Source organism: Pyxicephalus adspersus, chromosome 7, assembly GCF_032062135.1.
Source record: "Pyxicephalus adspersus chromosome 7, UCB_Pads_2.0, whole genome shotgun sequence".
Classification (NCBI taxonomy): Eukaryota; Metazoa; Chordata; class Amphibia; order Anura; family Pyxicephalidae; genus Pyxicephalus; species Pyxicephalus adspersus.
The window spans coordinates 49,302,412-49,324,284 of record NC_092864.1 but is presented as its reverse complement, the minus strand read 5'-3'; the positions used below and the strand labels follow the sequence as shown (position 1 = coordinate 49,324,284).

The window sequence follows — 21,873 nt, the reverse complement described above, 5'->3', positions numbered from 1 at the left end:
AAGCTCAGTACGTTTGCCAAGTGTAAAAGGCAAGTCCACGGTGCACAGACAGTCCCTTACTCAATCACACATCTTGATGACAGACCAAAAGCTTTTCCTATTTACTAATTACTACTGCTTAGAGGATCACCATATACTAGTTAGCACATGCTTCAAACACGGTGTTGGTGTATGTCAGCATAAGGTTAAATAAAAAGGTTTACCTGCTAACTATTCATAAATTGGTAATTTTTAGGTGTTTATTAATTTAATCCACTCAATAAATGCAGGGATGAACGAGTGTATACATTACCATGCGCAGTATACTAAAATACCAACACGATTCTTACACAAGATCAGCGATCCAAATAGTGGAACTAATAGAAATAAATTGTAAGTAAATACAGTCATTTCTTCCATAGTTACAAACAAAACAAGGTACACATCCTACACACACTGCACATATATACATACATGTATACCAAATATATCACACACATCCATCGGCTGTACACATTTTAGCTATAACATACTAGATATTGCAAATCTGTTTTAATAAAGTAGTTGAGAATCTTCACATAAATTGTGCGAGTAGGTACATCAGTTATACAATTATCTGAAAAGCAAGTTTTCGTGATTTCTTTGTATTTATTGCATCCATACGCGGTTGGACAATCGAAGATAATATTCACTTAAATGGTTGAGTGATTATACTCAGCCCGGTGACTTTTCCTTATCTTTTAGTATTTCTCTGCATTCCTCTAAAGCATAAACTTCCTGAAATTCATAAGACTTTATGAATAAAATAGTTTAGAGGTCTTTGTACACACAATGCTTGGTCGCTGCATTATTTAGGAGTGGGGGTGGAAGCCAGACTGAATAGACATTGTGACAGGGACAAAATCATTGGATTTAAATTGAATGTCAGTCATATTTTAGTAACTTCGGTCAGATCTATAGTCAGTGCATGGTATAAGATGCCCCATAACCCTACATACAGAGATAAGGAAAGATTCTCATTTGTATGTTACTGTTATCAACATTTGTTTCCTGTTTTAAACATGTCCTCATACAAAGGCCAAAGGCACAGTCTGTAGATGGCTGCTGTCCAGTCACGTTCAAGTGGATTGCATTCCTGACTTCTCCTTTACACCCAATGAATGCTCTGCAAACAAAGACAACCATCCGAGCTTTACAGCTTCTCCGATTATTGTGCACGAAATTTCATGGCTATCCGCAATTCAGGGACTTGTCCTGGGTGCATTTTTTATCAATACAGGTCTTAGTTCGATATAGCTTCTGTTTTTTGTATTTAATGGGAGCACCCATGAGAAACTTCACAAAAAAAATCATTTGTATTATTAATTTAAAATAGACAGACACTTTTAGAATATAAGGAGAGCACATACGCCATGAGGGGTGTGAAGTGGAGAAGATTCTGCACTGTGCATGGAATGGATGAATGGATCTGATATGGAGTCCCTGAGGACCTCAATACGTGTTTAAAAAGGGATTAAATTGTCACACAATATATATTTCTATATCTATATATATATATATATATATATATAAACACACCGCATATATGAAGGAATATAAAAAGGAAAAAGTAATACAACAGGAATCTCTGTCTGTGACCAGCAATTTTTGTAAATTAAAAAAACAAAATCAAGTGACAAACGTCAGTTGTGACTTTCCTGTACAAATCCACCACTAGAAATATTTTAAAATAAAAATAAAAAAGAAACACACTATATATACGGTATATATATATATATATATATGTGTCTGGCAATCTGTTCTTGTGGTTTTTAGCATTTTAGGCATTTGTATGTTAAATGTTTGTGCAAACTGTGATAGGTATAACAAAGGAAAGGACATAACAATGCGCATTGATAGTGGTCAGCACGAACGTACACTGTGTATATAAATATAATAACGAGCTTTGAAAAAGAACAGGACAAGCTGTCATACAGCAATTAAAAATTGCATATGCATCTGCAAATAGTTTTTGTAACTATCGTAATACATGTCGTTATTTTACATTAATTATTTTTACTCAACATAAAAGTTTTTTACTTAACCTAACAAACAAATAAGCGTAACATGTAAGCGTGATATATATATATATATATATATATATATATATATATATATATATGGGAGTCTATAGTCAGTATACAAAATGTCTGTAACTGGAACATGTGAAGAATGCTCGTGCAAATGCTATGTCCCAATGTCCCAAACTCTATGAATGCTACACAATGATGATCATACAACAGTCGATTTTGTCCACTGGAAATAGTATATATGTACTTTTTTTTTGTCATTTATACTTAACAGAATTATGTGAGAACAACCATATGAAACAAAAAAATATATATATATTTAGAGCGAGCGAAACAGACAGACAGTCAGAGATATAAATCAAGTTAGATGTGTTACATTTTATTTTGAAGAAGCTAGACACAGCTGCACTCTTGTAATGCAAGGTGTAATGCATCGTACATCCAGTAGGTGGCAGAATAATCCCATTTATGGGATTTTCCAGCCATGAATATATTGAATGCATTTTTTCTCCTACTTGCCAACGTCATCTTATCATAGACTGACTATTGTACAAAAATCCTTCATGTTCTCTAACATATTACCCACATTAACCACAATAGGATGATCATGCATGCATGTAAACTATATTTGCGGGGAAAAAGTGCCCAAAGGGGTTATTAGCAACATAAAGCCAGCGGACACCGTGATTTGGGCTCTGTCTAGCCTCGTGTGCTGCAATGTTCGGTGCTCACGTTCAGTGTCAAGGCCAGATATTCTCTGGATGCAGCAAATAAATAAAAGTGGAATATTTTACATGGTCAAGTGCGCACTTCTACACTGTATACGGCTGCTGCTATCAGGACACATCTTGATCATTAGGTAGAACAGGTAAATGTTCAGAGATAAGTCTTTCTTGTGTTAGGGCAAGCGAAAAAGAGAAAAACAGTCTCCTACATTGAATAGGACAATAGTGGATCCACTGCGCTGCATCATCGCAATAACTTATGAATGTAGAATGTAAATAATAATGTAAATAGAATCTAAACAATATTTAACCACATTTATAATTGCCGCAGTCATTATAAAATGAACATTTTCTTTGCTGCAATCAGTTATAGAAAAAACTTTTTCTGTGAATGTCTTTTCAGTACAAACAGAGCAATATGGTGAAATCACATATTTAGTAAATCTGATCACTGATATTTGTCCATCCATTTATGAAACAACATACATTAGGGAGTTATTAATGCCAAAAAAATGAAAAAATAATCACAATGAGAATACATTATAATTTTATATATGGCGAATGACACTGCTGTGAGAAATCTATGGGACACTTGAGATCGCTGCTATAACCAAAATGAGAAGATGTTCTTTACATTGGTTATATTGATTAGTGAAGACATATTCAACAACTAGCACAACACTGCCTGATAGGGAATGATCGGTCAAAACAATGCAATTAAATTAGTATAATATTGTGCCTGATTTTATAATATTAACAAAAATGTGATTTCCCCCCCCCCGCACCTTAATCCTCCAACGAAACCTTTTTTAAAGACCCCTGATTCTTTATTTCTTCTGCTTTTCTATGATGGATCCTCTATTGCACAGATATTTTATGTCATGATTGTATTACTATATATTTGTATAAACTATTCCTTCCTCTACATAAACTGAATACCTAGACACCAATTATACACATGGTGCGAAGCAAACTTCTCATCGCTGGAAACAATCGGCCACACAAACTGAAGTGACCCCAATATCCAGAATTCAGAACTAATTGCAATACATTTAGGGGGTTTCAATGAGCTAGGAGATCGTTTAAACGTCGTTAGGGGAACTATACATTTTCTGTAAAATTATAGTATCACTGTAAAATTATAATAATCGATCCAATAGTATAAACATTTAAAAAGGTTAAAAAATAAGTTCTGTGTAAACATTTAAAAATGGTATTATAGTTGGAAATGTAAAATTCAATGTTATATTTGTTTTAAAATACAATGACTTTTTAAATTATTCAAATATTATCTGGCGATCCTGCTATATATGTCCCTTTTAAGCACTTCCTGTTGAAGGATGACAGCCCTCTGTCAGTTTTTCCCAATTGGGCTGTGTTGTCACTCCGTCCCATGCGGTACAGATGAACAAGTGGACATGGCTTCTGTCTGTGAAAAGCCATGCATGTAGTCAGACGGTAGCTGTAAACAGACTGCAGGAGATCAGCAGTAATTAATAAAAATAAAAGAACTCTTTTTAACTGCCCATGCGCAGTGTTCATCTATAGGATATAGCAGCTTGGCTGATATTAGCTATGAATATATTTGCACGTGTAATTCATAACTCGGGATCTAGTTCCTGGTGAAGAGACCTTCCAGCGAGGTGAAATATGTAAATGTATTATAAGATACAGTATATGGTAGTGATGGGATGCTGTTGTGATGAGTGTCTCATCAAAAAAATGTAAATCAGAAACAATGAGAACAAATATGAATCTCTGTATACCTGTCGTTAAGGAATTGAAGCAAGATTTTCAGTATGACAGAAAACAACAAGCAGATTGTAAGTGATATGTGATACTTCACAACAGACACTGAGTTAAGAGGTCTGTATTTTTGTCCCTGCAGAATGTATTAATAATATATGATTTCCTTGCGCACTCACAAGTCACCTGAAGGTGAAATAGTAATATTGTGTCTACTATCACTTTATAATACTATTTTCCATATTTTCATTATTAATATAAAGAGAGAATATTGCTGAGTATACACTAGAGGGTGCTCTAAATTTGACAGCTTTATTCAACTTTCCTGCTAAACAGCAGTTGAGGTCTACTTAGTCCATTGCTTTAAAAATTAAATCTACTTACTACCTTGTGTACCTTGTGGGAAAGAGCAGGAAAGTACATCCGTCATGTAATTCTGCAAAACAGGTAGCATAGCCTGTGTGTGTATAAATATCACATATAGTGGATCTCATATACAAATTGTATTACAAGCTACACATGCAACGTTTGTTTCAATATATTAACCCTGCTATGGAGTCCAAAGGCAGAAATAGGGAACAATTTACTTGGATCAGTTTTTTTAAGGAGTTGCACAAGCAAATGTCTAACCTCATCACATAACTTTCAGCTGTCACATCCCCACAATTTAGTCATTTAGTAAATCAGCCTAAAAATCTTTGCATGATCACAGTGGTTATGAATGAATTGATGAAATGCCTAGCCGTACACACTGGGTAAGCAGGCAATGATTCCAATTTGGAGTAATGCTGGTGATTATTAGCCACATCCTGAGATGAAGGAAGATGACAAACAGCAGAAAATCTGAAATGATCATGTTCAGCAGTTGTTGGGAAATCTCCCAGTGAATGGGGCTGATATGAAGGACTCTAAGCGAGGTATGGTAGTTAACCTTGAGAATCCTCGCTACAAAAATGCGAAGAAAATTCCTGATCACTGATCAATCGTATGCACATGCTTTTCACATTACTTAAGTATTATATTCACCCAATTCTTCCAATGAACATTCATAGCAGCAAGGTTGTGCTGCAATCAGTGTTGGGGGAGAATTGTAGAAGTTTCCGACACCTCAGTACAGGAAAATATCTCCACATCATCTTTTTTGAGGAGAGATCCCTAGGACCGGAAAATATATTATTTTATTGATATATTGTTACAAATACCACTGAGAAGGTTCCCCTAGAGGTAAGTGCCAAATCCCTAAATAGGTTAAGCATAAAGCAATAACACACTTAGTACTGGGTAGGAAGGAGATATATATAAATATATATATTTGATAATAATTGGACGGTGTGTACATTTAGGTGATTGGTTATATTTAAAGTAAAAAAGTAACAATTTGTTTTTAACCGTTACCTGTTGTGGAAAATATTTTTCTCATCCTTAGTATTTTTTCTGTGCTCAGTGAATGATAGTACATAAGGTAAAGTTGTGTTCACTCTGAATACACAATCACAATCAAAAAAAAATTTTTTTTTGCTACACGGCTAATAAACAAAGTGAACACAGTTTTATCCTAATAATTTAGTTCAGTAAACATTCACCTTTCAAAGTGAACTTTGTGAAATTAATACAACTTCATTGTTGTTTTTTGTTTTTTTTACTGGCCCATATATAATAAAATGCTTCACGGGCTGGCCTCATCTCATAGAAGGGTATTTCTTGCAACAATAAGAAAATATCTGCATTCCTAAGAAAGATTGCAAAGACAGACTTGTTGATCTACCCATCTTGTCAATTCCTAAAAGTCTTAAAAAGAAAAGTGAAGAATGAAGAGCTGGAAACATTGCTTGAGATCCGGAAGATATCGCGCCATCCCTTGCATTGTGTAGCAGTGCTTCCCTTCATTGACTGACAGTCAAATATTGCCTGCGTGTGATCAGCCTTAGTAGCAACAGATTATTAATGAAGCTGATATATATATGTGTATTTTATAATACCATGCTTGGAGACTTCTCTATATACATGTATGGGAAGAGAAATGCACTTCTAACAAAGGACTATAGTCATAAGGAGCAATAATTGAGATGGGTTGGATTGGTGAATAGCAATCAGGGGGAACATTCCCAACTACCATTACATGTCAATTGCCTTCTTTTGTTTTAGCAAGTCAATTGCTGTAATTCAGGGTTGTATTCAGCATTGCTTCTATTCTATTCTAAAAGCCCAAAAGGAGAATAAAGACGTGAGCTATGACTCTTTGCATTAGCCGGCCCAGTTTTAGGCGTGTAAATACTCGTAATTGTAGGACCAGGGATCTATATGGCTGGGGATGGAACTTCAAGGCGGAAGACGGTGAACTTCAAAGGGAAATGACTAAAATGATATTAAACTCCAGGGTTCTCCAAGTCTGTGGGTTGAAGTGTCATAGGAAATGTTTTTGCATGAAGATCTTCTAGTGTTCATATTAAGCATCAATATATTATGACTGTTAAGATGATTTCCTGAAGAAGTTGCGAATTTGCACACAACAAATTGTGTGAATATTTGAGTTATCTAATCGAAAAAAAACACATTCTCATTACTCAGTCATGTGCACATAAAACAAACAATAATTTGTTTTTCATACGAGCAGAAAATAAAGTGAATAGTCACATAATTATGTGGAAGATTATTTAGTAAATCATTTTTTTTCAAATGTGGCAGATCAAATTTGTATTGAGTAGAAATCCAGATCTTTTAAATTAAAGATTCTCATAAACTGTTCTAACAAAGGAAAGCTGATTAACTAAAGACTCAGAGCTCCTTCAAGTTTAGAATTATCAAAGTGGGAGAGAGAAAATAAAATCCTACCTCCTAGCAGAAAGCAGCAGTATTTTTTCCTCCATTATCTGGTGAAGTTTATTGCAGTTTAGTGTAGCCGGGGGATAAATACCTCCTAGAAGCTTGTCTCCTGGCTCTGGACACACTAGACGATACAAGAAACCATGCCTTCCTCCTCTGCAAAGTGAACATATAGCTTCTTGGCTACCAAGGCACAGATTTAGATTGTTGTTGTAAATAACATTGGATTATTGAGCATTAGTAATAACAAAACATGTCTAGAAAGCAGATCTTAGATCTATAGAACCTTAATAAATCTCCAGTGTTATAGGAAACTTTAGTGTTATACTAATATCAGTATGGATGAAGCCATTTTGAATAATTATCTCTAGTTTCCAGGTAGGGTAATCAGAGTACCCCATCTAGCTTCTGTTACAATGGGAGATGTTCATTGTGAAAAAACGTCAACTAAAATATAAAAGTGTTTAAACATGAAAACATAAAAACATACTCAGTTTGTCCATTGCTAATTACTGAGCACACTGACTTCCACATTATTTTATAGAAAATTTAGCTTCAGTTTTGCTTTTAATATTCTGGTAGGTTACCTATGTTTTCTAGGTAGGTTCCTTATATTGAAGTAACACGATGCACTGCTCCAAGAATTAGGAAAATCAAGTTTTATATTTTTATGTTATTGACAATTAATATTTTGCTTTGTATTCTATGCTAGTCATTTTAGGAGACATCTAATGACTACATATATACATGCATACTATATCTGTAGAGTAAATATGTAGACACTTCTCTGCGATAAATATTATGACCAAATGCAAAGAAAAGTTTCTGTTATATTGTAATATAGATCTAGACACCGATAGACATGGTAGAAACGATTTAATTTAAAAAGTGAACAAATCTAAACATGATTTGTTATAAATTAATCAGATATGTATTTGTCAAGCTATTTATAACAGAATTCATTGTATCAATTACCTTCAAAAAATAAGGACAGGACTGCAGTAAGGGTTTTATTTATAACAATATTTGAAGATTTCATAATAAATGTTCAATGTAAAAATATAGAACATCATACAAGTGCCTTTAAAATGTCCCTTCGAGACAAACAGATAAATACTCAACCCTGCAAAGTCATGAAAAGTAACAAGAACTCTGGAAAACAATCTTGGTATAACTGATCTATTTATTAGAATCTGTAACAGTTCTTCATGTTTAAGGGCTACTTTACCTAAAATACAGATTGTCAAATTAAAAAGAATCTGATTATATATATATATATATATAATTTTTAGATTTTTTTTAATTTGACAATATGGATATATTTTTTTTTTTTCCCAGCACTTATGCTATATATATATATATATATATAGAGAGAGAGAGAGAGAGAGAGAGTACAAGTGCTAGGAAACAAAAAAAAGATATCCTTCAGTAAATACAAATCTGGTGAGAGCTTTTCATTACAACCAATCTACCTATGTTTAGGTTATTTGGTAATTGAGAGCAACAATTTACTGTTGCACTGAAATGAAAAACAGAGATTAGCTAAAGTCAAATAAAGTTTTGCGCAGGAGAAGATTCTATTTTTAAACTCCCCTCCACCCGGATAGTTGTTGATGACCACTTTAGTAAATGACTCCATCTTCTGTCCCCCAAGGCAGTAAAGGGGTACACATACATAGTTGTGCCCCCCCCCCCCCCAAGGCAAGTTGTCTTTAGGGTTAGTGGTCCTTCAATACTGACACGCAACTGCCACAATAAAACTACAGCAATGAGGTATGCTGAGCACAGACCAAGACTTCCAAACACAAAATAATAAATATTCTGGAAAAGACTTCTGCTTAGAAAAATAATTACATTTTACTTTGCATTAAAATACGCGCCAAAAATGTAATAAAACATACTTGCAATATTTATACCACCATGAAATCATAAGGGAGAAAAAACGTAAGTTATATTTACACGATACTACTTTACTGTCATAAAATACAAAATGCCCGTGGGACCGATCGCAGATTTGGTTTGTTTTGGCTGCATAGTTATTCGTGTATAACAAGGTCGCACATTTATTATGAGCTCTACGACTCATCAATGTCGCTCGATCTTGATTTACACCGAAACAATAAAAGTCGTGATATGACGTCACAGGCTGGACGAGGCTTCTTACATTCACAAAAGTTGAAAGGCACCAAAATATACAGAATAAAAGTAAAGCATGCAATTAAGAATTCCCCTAGAATATAGGGATAATATCCTGATAGGTGATCTGTCAAATATTGTACTCCAAGTAAAGGTTTCCTGAGATAATCAACACTTCAATCAATACAGAATAATGAAGAAAATGGACTCTGGATCAGATTGTCTTTGCAAGTTAGCGTGACAAGAAACCAAACTCAGGATTTAGGGACTGAAACAAATAAGTGTAAACTTTTGAAATGTTTAGGTCATCATCATCAACAACCCCCCATGAGAAGATTGAGAATATCGAAGACAATGTTGCTGGTTGAGTGATTTGAAATCTGAATATTCTTGAACGGTCTCAGAGAATGATCAAGAGATGTTGTCCTTTAGTTTGGATACAATTTTCTTGTCCTTTACCCTCCTGTTCTGAAACCATATGGTGACCTGTCTCTCTGAAAGGTTGGTGGCTGCAGATATCCTCCTCCTCTTGTCTTTATTAATGAACTTGTTAATTGTATACTCGTTTTCCAGCTCTTTAAGCTGTAGCTTGGTGTATGGCACCCTCTTCTTCCTCCCACGTCTGTATACACACATATCAGGCTGATTCAGTGCTACTTCTCCTGCAGGGAAGATCAGAAAACATGCATCAAAATCAATTGCAGGGAAGTGTCGTCTGCAAAAAACACGAATGTTAATGAGGGGGTTAACCCTTTAACTACCACCCAGCTCGAGGAAATGATCCTACACGATTGGATTCATGCATTGGGGGGCTTATTTACTACACAAGTTAGTAGAGTTTAAATACCAGCCATGCTAAGACAATTTAACATTGACTATCCCCAGAGCCTGAGTATGTGCTTGAAATAATAAGCCAGTGTAAGAATCTCTTGAAGTAAATCTGTCTGTATATGTGTGTTTGTGAATGGTCATTGCTTTATATGAGGCTTGAAGCCTAATAACTTATTGCAAAATTTGCCAAGAGGAAATGGCCCTGACAAAATGGCTGTGCGCTTTGCTGGAGCACATTAACTGTTGCTTAACACAGAAATGTGAAAGGTGTGTGCGCCCGGAGCTCTTCTCATACAATGCATATCTTTTCAGGGTTGATTTATTAGAGGACAGGCTGTTCACCTTACATATTGCATGGTGAATGTTGATGAATAGGGTGGAAATTACATTCATTCATGTGATGTATAACTGTTCTTTGATTTTCCCATGCACGTGACTGGGCGTTCAAAATGAACACTCTGCACTTTATTCACTAAGTGAACATTCACTTTTCCAGTTGAGTAGCCTTGATTATTTTTAATAGACCAAGCCCAATAACTTTCCAAGCACTGTGCATCACCTACCTGCAAATGAGGACTTCCAGAAGTGGGGGGCTTGAGCCTGATCTTTTGCACAGTAAACTTGACTGTTCCACCCATTAGCCAGAGTCCATGACTGATAGCCTTCCATTGATATATAGGTCTCATGTCTGGGTTCCGCAGAGCTAAATGTTGACACCATATCTAGGTAACCAGGGACATGTTGGTAGGGGTTGGTATAGCCCTGAAAATATGATACTTCCTTGGCTCTTGTAGGGACCTCACTGCTGGGTACACTGGTACTAGCCAGACTAGATACATCCATGTATTTTTCCACTGGAAAGCCGCTTATGGAGGTATGGCTGGAGGACTTTAATGGGTTCTGCTGCAGACCCACCCCATGAGACATGCGACAACTATAATATCCGTTTCCAAAGTGATAGCCATATCCAAGAGGGGCTGCAGATGGCCCTGTGGACGCTGGGCATGTTGGCCCTTCTTTGGTGGCCTCCGAGCGCGTGGAAGTGGCCCTCTCTGAGCCGGGGTAGGCTAATCCTGAAACCGTTCTGCTGGAGGGAGAACCAAACACAGCGGGAGAAGAGAGGAAATTCCTGCACTGGTTACTGGAAGACCCCTCTCCCCCTCTCAATCCTTCCATTTCCCACTGATTGCGTTTGCTCAGAGCTTTGCACATCACGCTTTCAATCCAGTTCGGGGCATAGTGGAAATTGTTATCCCTTCAAGCAGGTTAGATCATTGTGGTACGTTTATAAAAACTAACTTCAGATTGGGAGGGGTGCTGGAGTCGTTTTACAGATCTGTTTGCAGTAGCCATGGGGCTCGGCATTGGTGAGTTCCACTCACGTGATCTGTGCGCAGAATTAAACCCAGCAGCAATCAGCTCAGTACACTGCTTTCTAAGGTGTTCGGGCTTTCCTTCCAATATTCATTTATTCGTTTCATTTTCTCTATTTCAGGCTAATATCGTATTTCATGCAATGTAGGAAAAAGAAGACTCCAGCCAGACACCTTGAAGTCATTGATCCCGAGTTCACGTTCAGCTCAAGTTGAATGGCAGGTCACAATCAGGAGCTAATTATCAATTTATTTCTCACCAAGATGTTTCATAAAGTAATACGACACAGCTAAAAAAATGTGCGAGAAAGGAATACGAAATGACACAGAAGACATAGAAAAAGAGGATCCTGTCTCTAGGAAAAACGATTGCTAAAACAATTGTTAACAAACTGTGAATTTTGCGCAAATTCTACCTGCTGCCAGTAAAACAGAATGGTCACCAATGGGTACAACTGGGGGGTATTATGCTGGCTGGTGGCAGGTACTTATACAGCAGACCTGTACCTTTATACCTTATACAGCAGATTGTTGGTAAATGCTTTATATTTTATATAAATTGAGTCTAAAGCCTAAATAACACCCATCATCACACAACTACTATACTATATATATATATATATATATATATACATATATAAATATATATATATCATCATCATCCATGAGAAATGGTTCCTGTTGTGGAACTTTTACCTTCCTACAATAGTCTCCAAAGTCTTGCACGGCCAGACTGGGAGCTTTAATGAAACTTTTAGATTTATTAAGTGACAACTTACATCCAATCAGCACTGCCTCGTTCTGTTTCTTAGACTTGATACATATTTAATAATAGTCCCCTGTGCTGAGAAAATGCTATTGGTTCTCTTACAGGCTGCAGCAATATCCTGTTTCTGGATAAACTTGTTTTTAAATACTAACATTGATGTTTTTGTAGTTGTCTCGATATCCATATGAAGCATCTTGAGTGTGCTGCACAAGTGTGATGGGGATTATGGAGAGTGGTAGGAAAAATCACTGACAAAACCAGATAACACACTAATACAGAGAACAAAATAAAATACACAAGGCACGCATGTTTAGTGTTTAGATATTTCAGTACGTTTGTACACATTAAAGAAATATACATACAAATATTAATAATAAATACACTACAGATATAACGTTTATTGCACGAGATATTACATAAATAGCAGTATATATACGATATATGATTAAATAAAACTGAATATATAGGTGATATCACACAATATATATACATGAATATAGTGCTAAAAAGAAAGTAGTGACAAAGTAATGGACATATACAGTATAATATACAAGCTACAACATAAACATCGATATACATAGTACAGAATGAATAAAATCTTATATGAAAAATTTATAAATGTGTGTTAATGTACACATATACCTGCACTCACTTATAATGGGAAATTAGTAGGAGGCAGTAGAAGATGTTAGAGAAGAGAAAGTTAATTGAGTTTAGTAAATTATGCAAAACTGTGATCATTTCATTGCACCCATATGTTGTCCATTTCTGTTGTAAGTTTCACACACACACACACACACACACACACACACACTATATATTTATATAAATATAAGTATATATAAGTTTATTGGAACTTTTCAGCATACATTCAGACACAATTATAGAAAATATTGGTTAATACATAAAATGATTACCTTACTACGGTGTACAAACTCAATTTTAGTTTTAACCTTAGCAACCCAAATTATTTCTAGTCAAGGAATGCGGGTAAATTGTCCCGTTAAGTAGAAGTGATTTGTGTTTTTTGTACACTGGCAGGATGAATACACAAAAATTAAATATATAAATCTACGTTAAAAGTTCCGTTAATATGTTGTTGTCCCTTATTGATTACTGGGAAAGAAAAGCGTTAATTTTATCAGTGCTGTGTGGATATTTTGCAATAGTCATCTGATATTACTACAATACATTGTACATTGTTACACTCACTCAGGTAATAGTAACCTATTCGTCTCTGAAGTACAGGATTTGACATATCACTCACTATAGTTCCAGAGTCTACTTAATCTATTTCCAGAGCAGGTTTTTAATGATCAACGAATAAATATATCACTATATTACATTATATAAGCTTCATTTACATGTCATCAAAAATTTAAATAAACAAAATAAACATATAACACTTGTAACTTGTTTGTTACCAACAGCAAAGCTTTTAAAATGCATTAAGTCTATAATATAAATTTGAAAGGAATCCTAAAAATATGTTATCTGCCAGTACAATATATTTTTTTTAAAAAATCGTCAGCAATATTTACCTGATGCAGCTGAAGAAATTATTACTTAGCCGTGTATTTAGTACTGACTATGTAGACACTGGATACTGATTTGCACTAGATCTGAAATGATGCAATGCGAAAGTTTACCACTAGATGTCTCTATCTGTTTTCAAGTCGAATTAGCAAAATGTAGGAATTGAATGGGCAAAACAGAACCCGAAAAATAAACCGGGCAATTGGTACAATTGTAAATATAACCCATGCATTTATATCCAAAATTATTTATTTATTAGAAATGTAATGTAATGTATTAACTAGTAAATGTAACTAAGGCAAAATAATACTTTTTGGCCTACAAATGTAACCTTGCAAACATAACTCACACACTACTCTTCCAATAAAGAAGAAAACTTCACATATATGTACCAAATGTCCATGTATCAAATTATACTTTTATACCGTCAGATAAAATGTCACACGTAATTAAAAAAAAGTTTGAAAACCTAATTGCTGAAATTTTAGAATGCAGATTTTTTTTTAAAAAGTACATAATCTCAATGTGTGATACAAGTTGTAGATGATTTTTAACCCCTGTAAAATATTATTCAGCTGTTGTTTAGTGAATCAATGCCTGGAATTAGTAATATGAGCCTTAGAGTCATTAATACAAATAGATTTTCATACATATAAAATAAAACCCCCTGTGATTTTTTAAGAATTCAAATAGTATTGTAGGTTTGTGACATTTTTTACATCTGATATCTTAACATTTATTAATTTCATACATACTCATGTGACCCTAATATATATTTGTATGTTTTATTTAAAACATGTAGCTAATAAATTTTTTTTTTTAGAATCAGTCTAAAAGGATAGACAGTCTTTAAATAGGTTTAGATACACCACGTTATGAAAACAACTTCCACGTTTTCAAGCTTTTGCAACACACCTAAACCAAAAATGACTGGTTACAGGAATGGCTCAGCTGGGGAAAGAAAATTGACAGTGTATATTCTGTAAACCCTACTTGGTGACCTGTGTACAGAAGGGGTTCATCTTTCACATTTGAGCACAATTGGCAAGCCTGGACGCCACACATGGAGGCCATGCAGCTGAGTTAAATGTAGGGGAGTCTGATTGTCACTAGCAGATGATAAATGTGCACTGAAAAGTGTCTACAAATTCTACATCCACTCTCATCAGTTCGACTCCTTTCTGGAAATTCTTTTGCTTTTCAAACAATTTGTAGGGTCATCATAATACCATCACTATTATTGTGAATGAACGCCATAATGAAGCTGATTTCAGGATTCCAGAGAGATTCAGCAGATCTAGTCACAAAAAATGCAACGATTAAAAAAATGTAATCTCTTAAAAGAACTACGCAGTTTATCATTGATATCCCAGTAGTAATGAAACTCGATAAACTCAACATAGAAAAGGTAACACACCTATACAGAACGCTAATGGTGTATTGCAACATCCATACTATGTCCAAATTAACCCTTAAAAGTTGACTGTAAGCGCAACAAAATTGGGATGATATACATAATCTGTACCATTCTGATTGCTGCTACTTACAGTTTTGGTAAATCAAACCCATTTTACTGCAATTTGCTGAAGATTGCTGATAGACCCCAGTTTTCATATGTATTTATAGTAGATAATTAGGTAGAGATTATACAATGCATTCCCTATCTAAATCTCATACTTCAAATTTAAAGAGCAATGCTTAGATTCAAACTGATGGGGGCGCCAAACGACAGGGATAAGATAACTGTGTCTTCCTTTTAAATCATCAACCACTGGAAATTGAATATGACTCAAGTGGCCACTTTAACAACAATAATCTCACTTCTCCATAATTTCCAACGATTGGGGGCTGTATTTTCTGAGGCTTTCAATGAACCGTCCATGTCATTCTGTCAGATTGCCTTTGGATATAGAACCCATGATCTGATGTCTTATGTACACAAAGCCATTAGGAAAAAAACACACATATCTAATTTCACTAGTCTGGTCAAAAAACCGGGTCGGAACCAGGCTATGAAATAAATTACTAAATTAAAAAAGCACACTGGACAGATACTTATAATGATAAACATGATCTCCTTATAGTCCATTAGTCCATGTGTTTAGTTTAATAAAATAGGATAAAAATACAGCCATGTGCACAGAAATGTAAAGCATATAAGTGTATATAGGGTTGGTTGTGTAATATATATATTGTGTGTGTGTGTTCAGATGCTTATATTTTATTTTATATAAAAGGGATATATTTACTTTTTGCATTATTTTATTGATCACTATGTACTTACTAAAAGCTTACAGTAACAGGTAATAAAGATTAAATTTACAGTTAGGTTAGACCTAAATACACACATTGGGATATACATGTAAAAATTATTAGTTTTCTTTCTCCAGATAGATAAAACGAATAAAAATTAGATTTTATATATAAATTAATATCTACGTTTGTTAAAATGTCACCTCGATAGAGATTACTATACATTTTTCTTCTTCCAGTTAGAAAATTTCAACTTACTAATAATAGAAAAATAGAAGAAGGAAGCCAATATCATTAGGCTCTAAAGCTAACAAAACAAAAATCAGAGCATAATGATGCCCCTAAATGAAAGGGAAATGTAGCTCAGCTCGTTTTATTAATCAGACTGTCAATTTCACCCCAGAGGCCAAACCCCACAGCGATTGAAGCAGGATCTGATCAGGAGCGTAACAGTTCATTCCTTGTCTTTCTCTCTACCTGGATATATTTGTCTGCTCAGAACCCGCCTTCACCCCCAAGTGACAGGAGCCTATATTTATTTGCTTATAAAACTGTTACAATAAATGATTATTCAAACAGCGTCATTCATACCTTAATGACGAGCCCTAGTTTTTGATGAATGACATTTCTGCTTGGGAAGGATGTATGGGTCATTCTGACCAGTCATTCCATCGCTTTGGCATCCTACAATTTTTACGCAACGCCAAAAAAAGAAGATAATATTTAGAGACTCTGCCAGGCTGAATCTGAATTGGCCCCTGCTGCAGGCACATCATCATTACTACAGCACCAACCCTTTCACTTTGACTTTTTTTTCTCTTCACAAAGCTGAGATGATGGAAAGGATAAGAAAAGAGATGATTCTCATGGAAAGAGGTCTACACAGCCCAACCACAGGCAAAAGGCTTTCTAATTTATCCGACTCAGCTGGGAATGCAGTGTTGGAGGCCTTGGAAAATGCACATCACACTGCCCGCCTGAGTCCCAGGCTAACTTCTTCCTCCATGCATGGATCTATAGGGGACGTACCTAGCAAAAGCAAATTTGAAATAGACACTTTGTTCGGCATCTCTCACCCCAACGGTGAAACTAACAACACTTCAGACGTCTCCGGGTCTGACAGGGTGAAGAAGATAAGCCAGTATTCAGAAGTTGCTTCAGAAGCAGATATGAGCAGTGATGTGGAAGTGGGGTGCTCAGCCCTGCGCTCCCCCAGCAGCCTGAGTGGCAACCAGCTAAAAGAGACCCTCGGCAAAGGTAACTCCTGCAAATTCACCTATTATTTTATTAACGTACTATATATATATATATATATATATATATATATATGGGACACAATTATTATATATGATAAACATACTTATGATCCTATATTTTTAAAAATCATTTTTTTTAATCACGCTATTATGTTTTCCATACATGTATATTATTATCTATTATAATCTGAAAAATGCACTATTCGTAAATGCTTAATTTTTTTTCTGGAAGCTGGCATCGATGGTGTACTACAAATAAACATTGGAGATCTGAAAAATTAATATAAATCGTTTCCGATAAAAAGAAACATTTACATTTTCTTTAACTTCTCAGTATTAGCGGTAATTAGACCTGAGTTTATTTTGCAGAAAAAAAAACAAAGCATTCAATATTTTATATTAGCAAAAGAATACGTTTTTTTTAATGCTTTCTTTTTTTACAGTACAGAAAAGTGAAAATACGTGGATATATTTTTGTTTGGTTATAATTTCCAAAAATTATCAAGTTACAAAAACCAGTAGATCGGTATAAGCACAATTTAAAATTTCTACATGTATTACATGACGCAAAACACTTTACCACATTAAATCTTTTTTATTATTATTATCCAGAACTCTTTTTTTCTTCCTGGTGTACTTCCACGTGTAACTATAAACATCTGGAAATCTCTGGTTTAATAGCTCCTTCCTAAAAACGCACATAGCAAAAGAGGTATTTCCCATTAGTCAACAATGATCAGTGCACCTGAGAATATTAGACAAGTGGCAGCCACATGCAAATCCCGGTGTTCTATATCAAGGTAAAGTTTATGGGAATACAATCATTAGGCTTAATTAGATCCTTGTTCCATATGTGGACATCAGCACTATATCTATATAAGCATCGACTTGTTTTCTAGTGCAAAACATCTCTTTGTAGTAACACAAATCAGGACTGGAAGCCTAATATTTATAAAGGATTTGATAAAAAAAAAAACAATGCACAGAACTGTCAACGCTACCTGGGATTTTAATGGCATTAGGTGCTACTAAATCTGCTTGAATTATTACGTTGGGGAATGCATGTGATGTATATATATAAATTTATATTTGTGAAAGTCCATTCTGCCTAACCTTGTTCTGTTTGTGTGTTTTATAGAGAGTGGTTCAGTGGCCAGCACCACCAGCTCCTCTGCAGGTTCTGGATTAAACAGCTTGAATAGCAGCAATCCCGTAGGGAGCTCCAGCTCAGCTGCTGACCAGGTGCGCCGATACAGGACAGCATTCACTCGGGAGCAGATAGCCAGGCTGGAAAAGGAGTTCTACCGGGAGAATTATGTGTCACGGCCCCGGAGATGTGAGCTGGCAGCTGCCCTCAACCTCCCTGAGACAACCATCAAGGTAAGAAACCCCCTCACCATTTTACTTACATTGTGCATTTCCCACTTCATCACTGGAACCAGTTAACAATTCATGAAATTAATGAATAGTGCAGACGCCAGTTTTATAATGTGAGCATTCCAAAGTTACATTTTACATCTGAACAATATCCAGTCCCAGGGGCATTCTTGTAACTTCATAGCAACGTTTAGGGCTGGGCCAATAAATGATTTTAAAGTAGAAAACAGTTTTAAAAATAGAGTTTATAGGGAAGCAGTGAACAAAAAAAGAAGAGCTGCAACTATTGTAGGTATGAGTTTAATGTTCCAAAACAGCTTTGAATTTTTAAACAAATGAATTGCACTGAAATAAAAGGCAAGAGGAAGATTAAATGAAAGTAAATATTAAAATATTGGAATTGACCTAAGGGTGGTTGTAATCTGTGATGTAGCTGAACCTTAAGCTAGTAAGAATTGTCAGTTTTTATACTTTGTAAACTGTATTGAAATCTGTCAGGAAACAAATCCTGGCTAACAAATAAACACTGCAAAACATGTATTTTTTTGTAAACTATTAGTCGTGTTCCATACACTAAGCTTTAGTTGTTAATAATTATATATCATAAGCTGTCTGAATTGTAAAGTGCACATAAAAGCCAGAAGTATAATCGACTCTAGTCTCTTCTACAAGTATACACATATATTTGATGCTGGGACTAAAATAAATACAGTCAGATTTCAGAATTGTGCCTGTTCTGTGTAACACTTTCCTTCTAGAAATAATGTTTTCAGCACAATAATTTGATTTATGTATATTTAAAGCAGGGACTGTTCTATCTGGCTGTATATACGTACTATAATATAGAATGCATGACTGCTTTACATTTCTACATATTCACAGAATAAACAGGATTGTAGAAACACCTGTTTGTTGATGTAGAGAATAGTCACTAAATCACTATAGGTGTAGCCTGAATATGTGGAGAAATGAAATTTAGTCCAATCAAATGATAGATTTTTAAGATGAGAGTGGAAAATAAAATGCAATGATCGCAGTTTGGAGCACAAAGTTGGTGCTGGTGGGGTCATTTTATGGGACATGTTGAGCCAACATGAGAGGCCAATGTCCTTTCAAACACCGATCTAAAATCCAGAACCATGACAAAATAAGGACTGGAGCCAATCTATTAAAAGCATTTTCCAAGGATGATCTGCATTTCAGAACAATGTAAAACAAGCTGGAGGATGCTTTGACAGCTCTGTAATAAAGAAGCTGACCACTTTCCCTGGGTTCCTATTGAGAAGCAGATGGCAAACGGCCACATGGTCTACTATTATACCGTGTATCTATCTTGTTGTCATTTGCTGAAGACACACTATAGTAAACCCGTTTTCTTATATATGTGTGTAATGGCAGGTGTGGTTCCAGAACCGGCGGATGAAGGATAAGAGGCAGCGTTTGGCCATGTCCTGGCCTCACCCGGCAGACCCCAGCTTCTACACCTACATGATGACACACGCTGCGGCCACAGGAAGCCTTCCTTACCCCTTCCATTCCCATGTGCCTCTGCATTACTACCCTCATGTGGGGGTGACTGCAGCTGCGGCGGCGGCTGCAGCGTCCGGGGCAGCAGCTTCCCCATTTGCCACCTCCATCCGCCCCCTGGACACTTTCCGAGCCCTATCACATCCCTACTCAAGACCGGAACTACTTTGCAGCTTTAGACACCCGGGTCTGTATCAATCTCCAGCCGGGATCAATAGCACTGCTGCAGCTGCTGCCGCTGCGGCTGCTGCCGCCGCAGCCTCTGCCCCGGGCTCTACCCCCTGCTCGTGCCTCAGTTGTCATAGCAACCAGACGGCGTCAGCACTGGGCTCGGCCAGCAGAGGCTCCGATTTCACTTGCACGGCGGCCTCGCAGAGGTCGGAGAGCAGTTTCCTTCCCTATTCTGCAGCAGTACTTAGCAAAACCTCTGTCACCCCTCCGGACCAAAGGGAGGAAACCTCTCTGACTAGATAACTCCCCCAGAAAACTACAAACCCCCTCAAGTCTGCACTGATGGCTGCAGAGAGGACTGATGGTACAGCACTGACTAATGAGGGCGACTTTTTTAGCGAATATTTTATTTACGCATTTCTAATTATCCATGAGTGGCAGCGAATGAAAACAACGATTTGATTCGAATGAACTAAAAATGGGACTTATTATATCCTCAAATATTGTCACATCACATGGGAAATTCCAGCTGATTCCTTAAAGATGAAAAGCTTGACTTAAAAAAATAAAGATTTACTTCAATTACCCAATCATGTGCAAATGATAAACAGAAATTAACTTTTCACATGACTGGATAATTCAAGCGAATTGTCACTATTTTCTTTGAGTCAATATTCTCTCCTCTTTCAGTAACTGTCGCATTAGGTTTTATATGTCTTTCTTTTAGTCAGCTGAAAAATACAGCATTGGTTTCTATTTGGTTTATTTGGGTTCCAAACTTATGTTTCACTTAATATTGGCCTTATTTTGTAGGCTAGTCGCTATATAAATATATAATTCAAATTTTATTACTTTAATATTTTGTATCTGGAATATACTTGAATCTGCAGATAGGACGTGTATCATGGCATTAAGGTGGGGAGTGTATTTTTTTTTTTTGTCTCAAAGTTGACTTTGGCATCCTGATGAATTCTATCACAACAAACACCAGGGCTGCTTGCTTTGCCGTTGCCTTGCTAGCCCTGGGTAACACAAATTTGCTTTCCCAGACCCCAGTTCCTACAGGGAGTTTCCTGAACTTTGAAAAACACATCACAAACTAGCAGTGTTATTGCCATGTCACTTCTGATGCTAATAATGTGTAGATTATGACGAAAATTGCCAATCATGTTCTCTGATGGACCTCCTTTGAATGTAGAATTGGAGGAAAGTTCCCCGCATAGAGACCTGCTGTCAAGTACTAACAACCCGCTAAGGGAAGTCATTAGGAGAGACAGATAAGAGGCTTGGTACATAAAACAT

The 21,873-nt window shown here is 35.9% G+C and overlaps 2 protein-coding genes across 2 annotated transcripts in view; one reads left to right on the top strand and one right to left on the bottom strand.

Annotated features, from left to right (window-relative positions):
• Positions 1-9,192: 9,192 nt before the first annotated feature.
• Positions 9,193-11,521, bottom strand: HOXD13 (homeobox D13). Its single transcript, XM_072416815.1, has 2 exons — positions 10,873-11,521; positions 9,193-10,140 (listed from the first exon to the last, which is right to left on the bottom strand). Exons 1-2 carry the CDS (start codon positions 11,519-11,521, stop codon positions 9,890-9,892), a joined length of 900 nt encoding a protein of 299 aa, XP_072272916.1. The 3' UTR covers positions 9,193-9,889.
• A 5,364-nt stretch (positions 11,522-16,885) lies between these two features.
• The window catches only part of EVX2 (even-skipped homeobox 2), a 6,061-nt gene continuing 1,073 nt past the window's right edge, over positions 16,886-21,873 (top strand). The window contains 5 exon segments of the mRNA XM_072416813.1: positions 16,886-16,953; positions 16,955-16,997; positions 16,999-17,497; positions 18,635-18,876; positions 20,272-21,873. The exon segment at positions 20,272-21,873 is cut by the window's right edge and continues 1,073 nt beyond it. Coding sequence (XP_072272914.1) covers positions 16,886-16,953; positions 16,955-16,997; positions 16,999-17,497; positions 18,635-18,876; positions 20,272-20,874 — 1,455 coding nt within the window. The 3' untranslated portion in view covers positions 20,875-21,873.

What these genes read in the sequence shown, in the direction of transcription:
- HOXD13 (XM_072416815.1), bottom strand. Translation starts at nt 11,521, where the DNA reads ATGTGCAAAGCTCTGAGCAAACGCAATCAGTGGGAAATGGAAGGATTG. An exon ending in CTGGAAGTCCTCATTTGCAG is followed by an intron (nt 10,141 to 10,872) that starts GTAGGTGATGCA and finishes TCTTCCCTGCAG; the next exon opens with GAGAAGTAGCACTGAATCAG.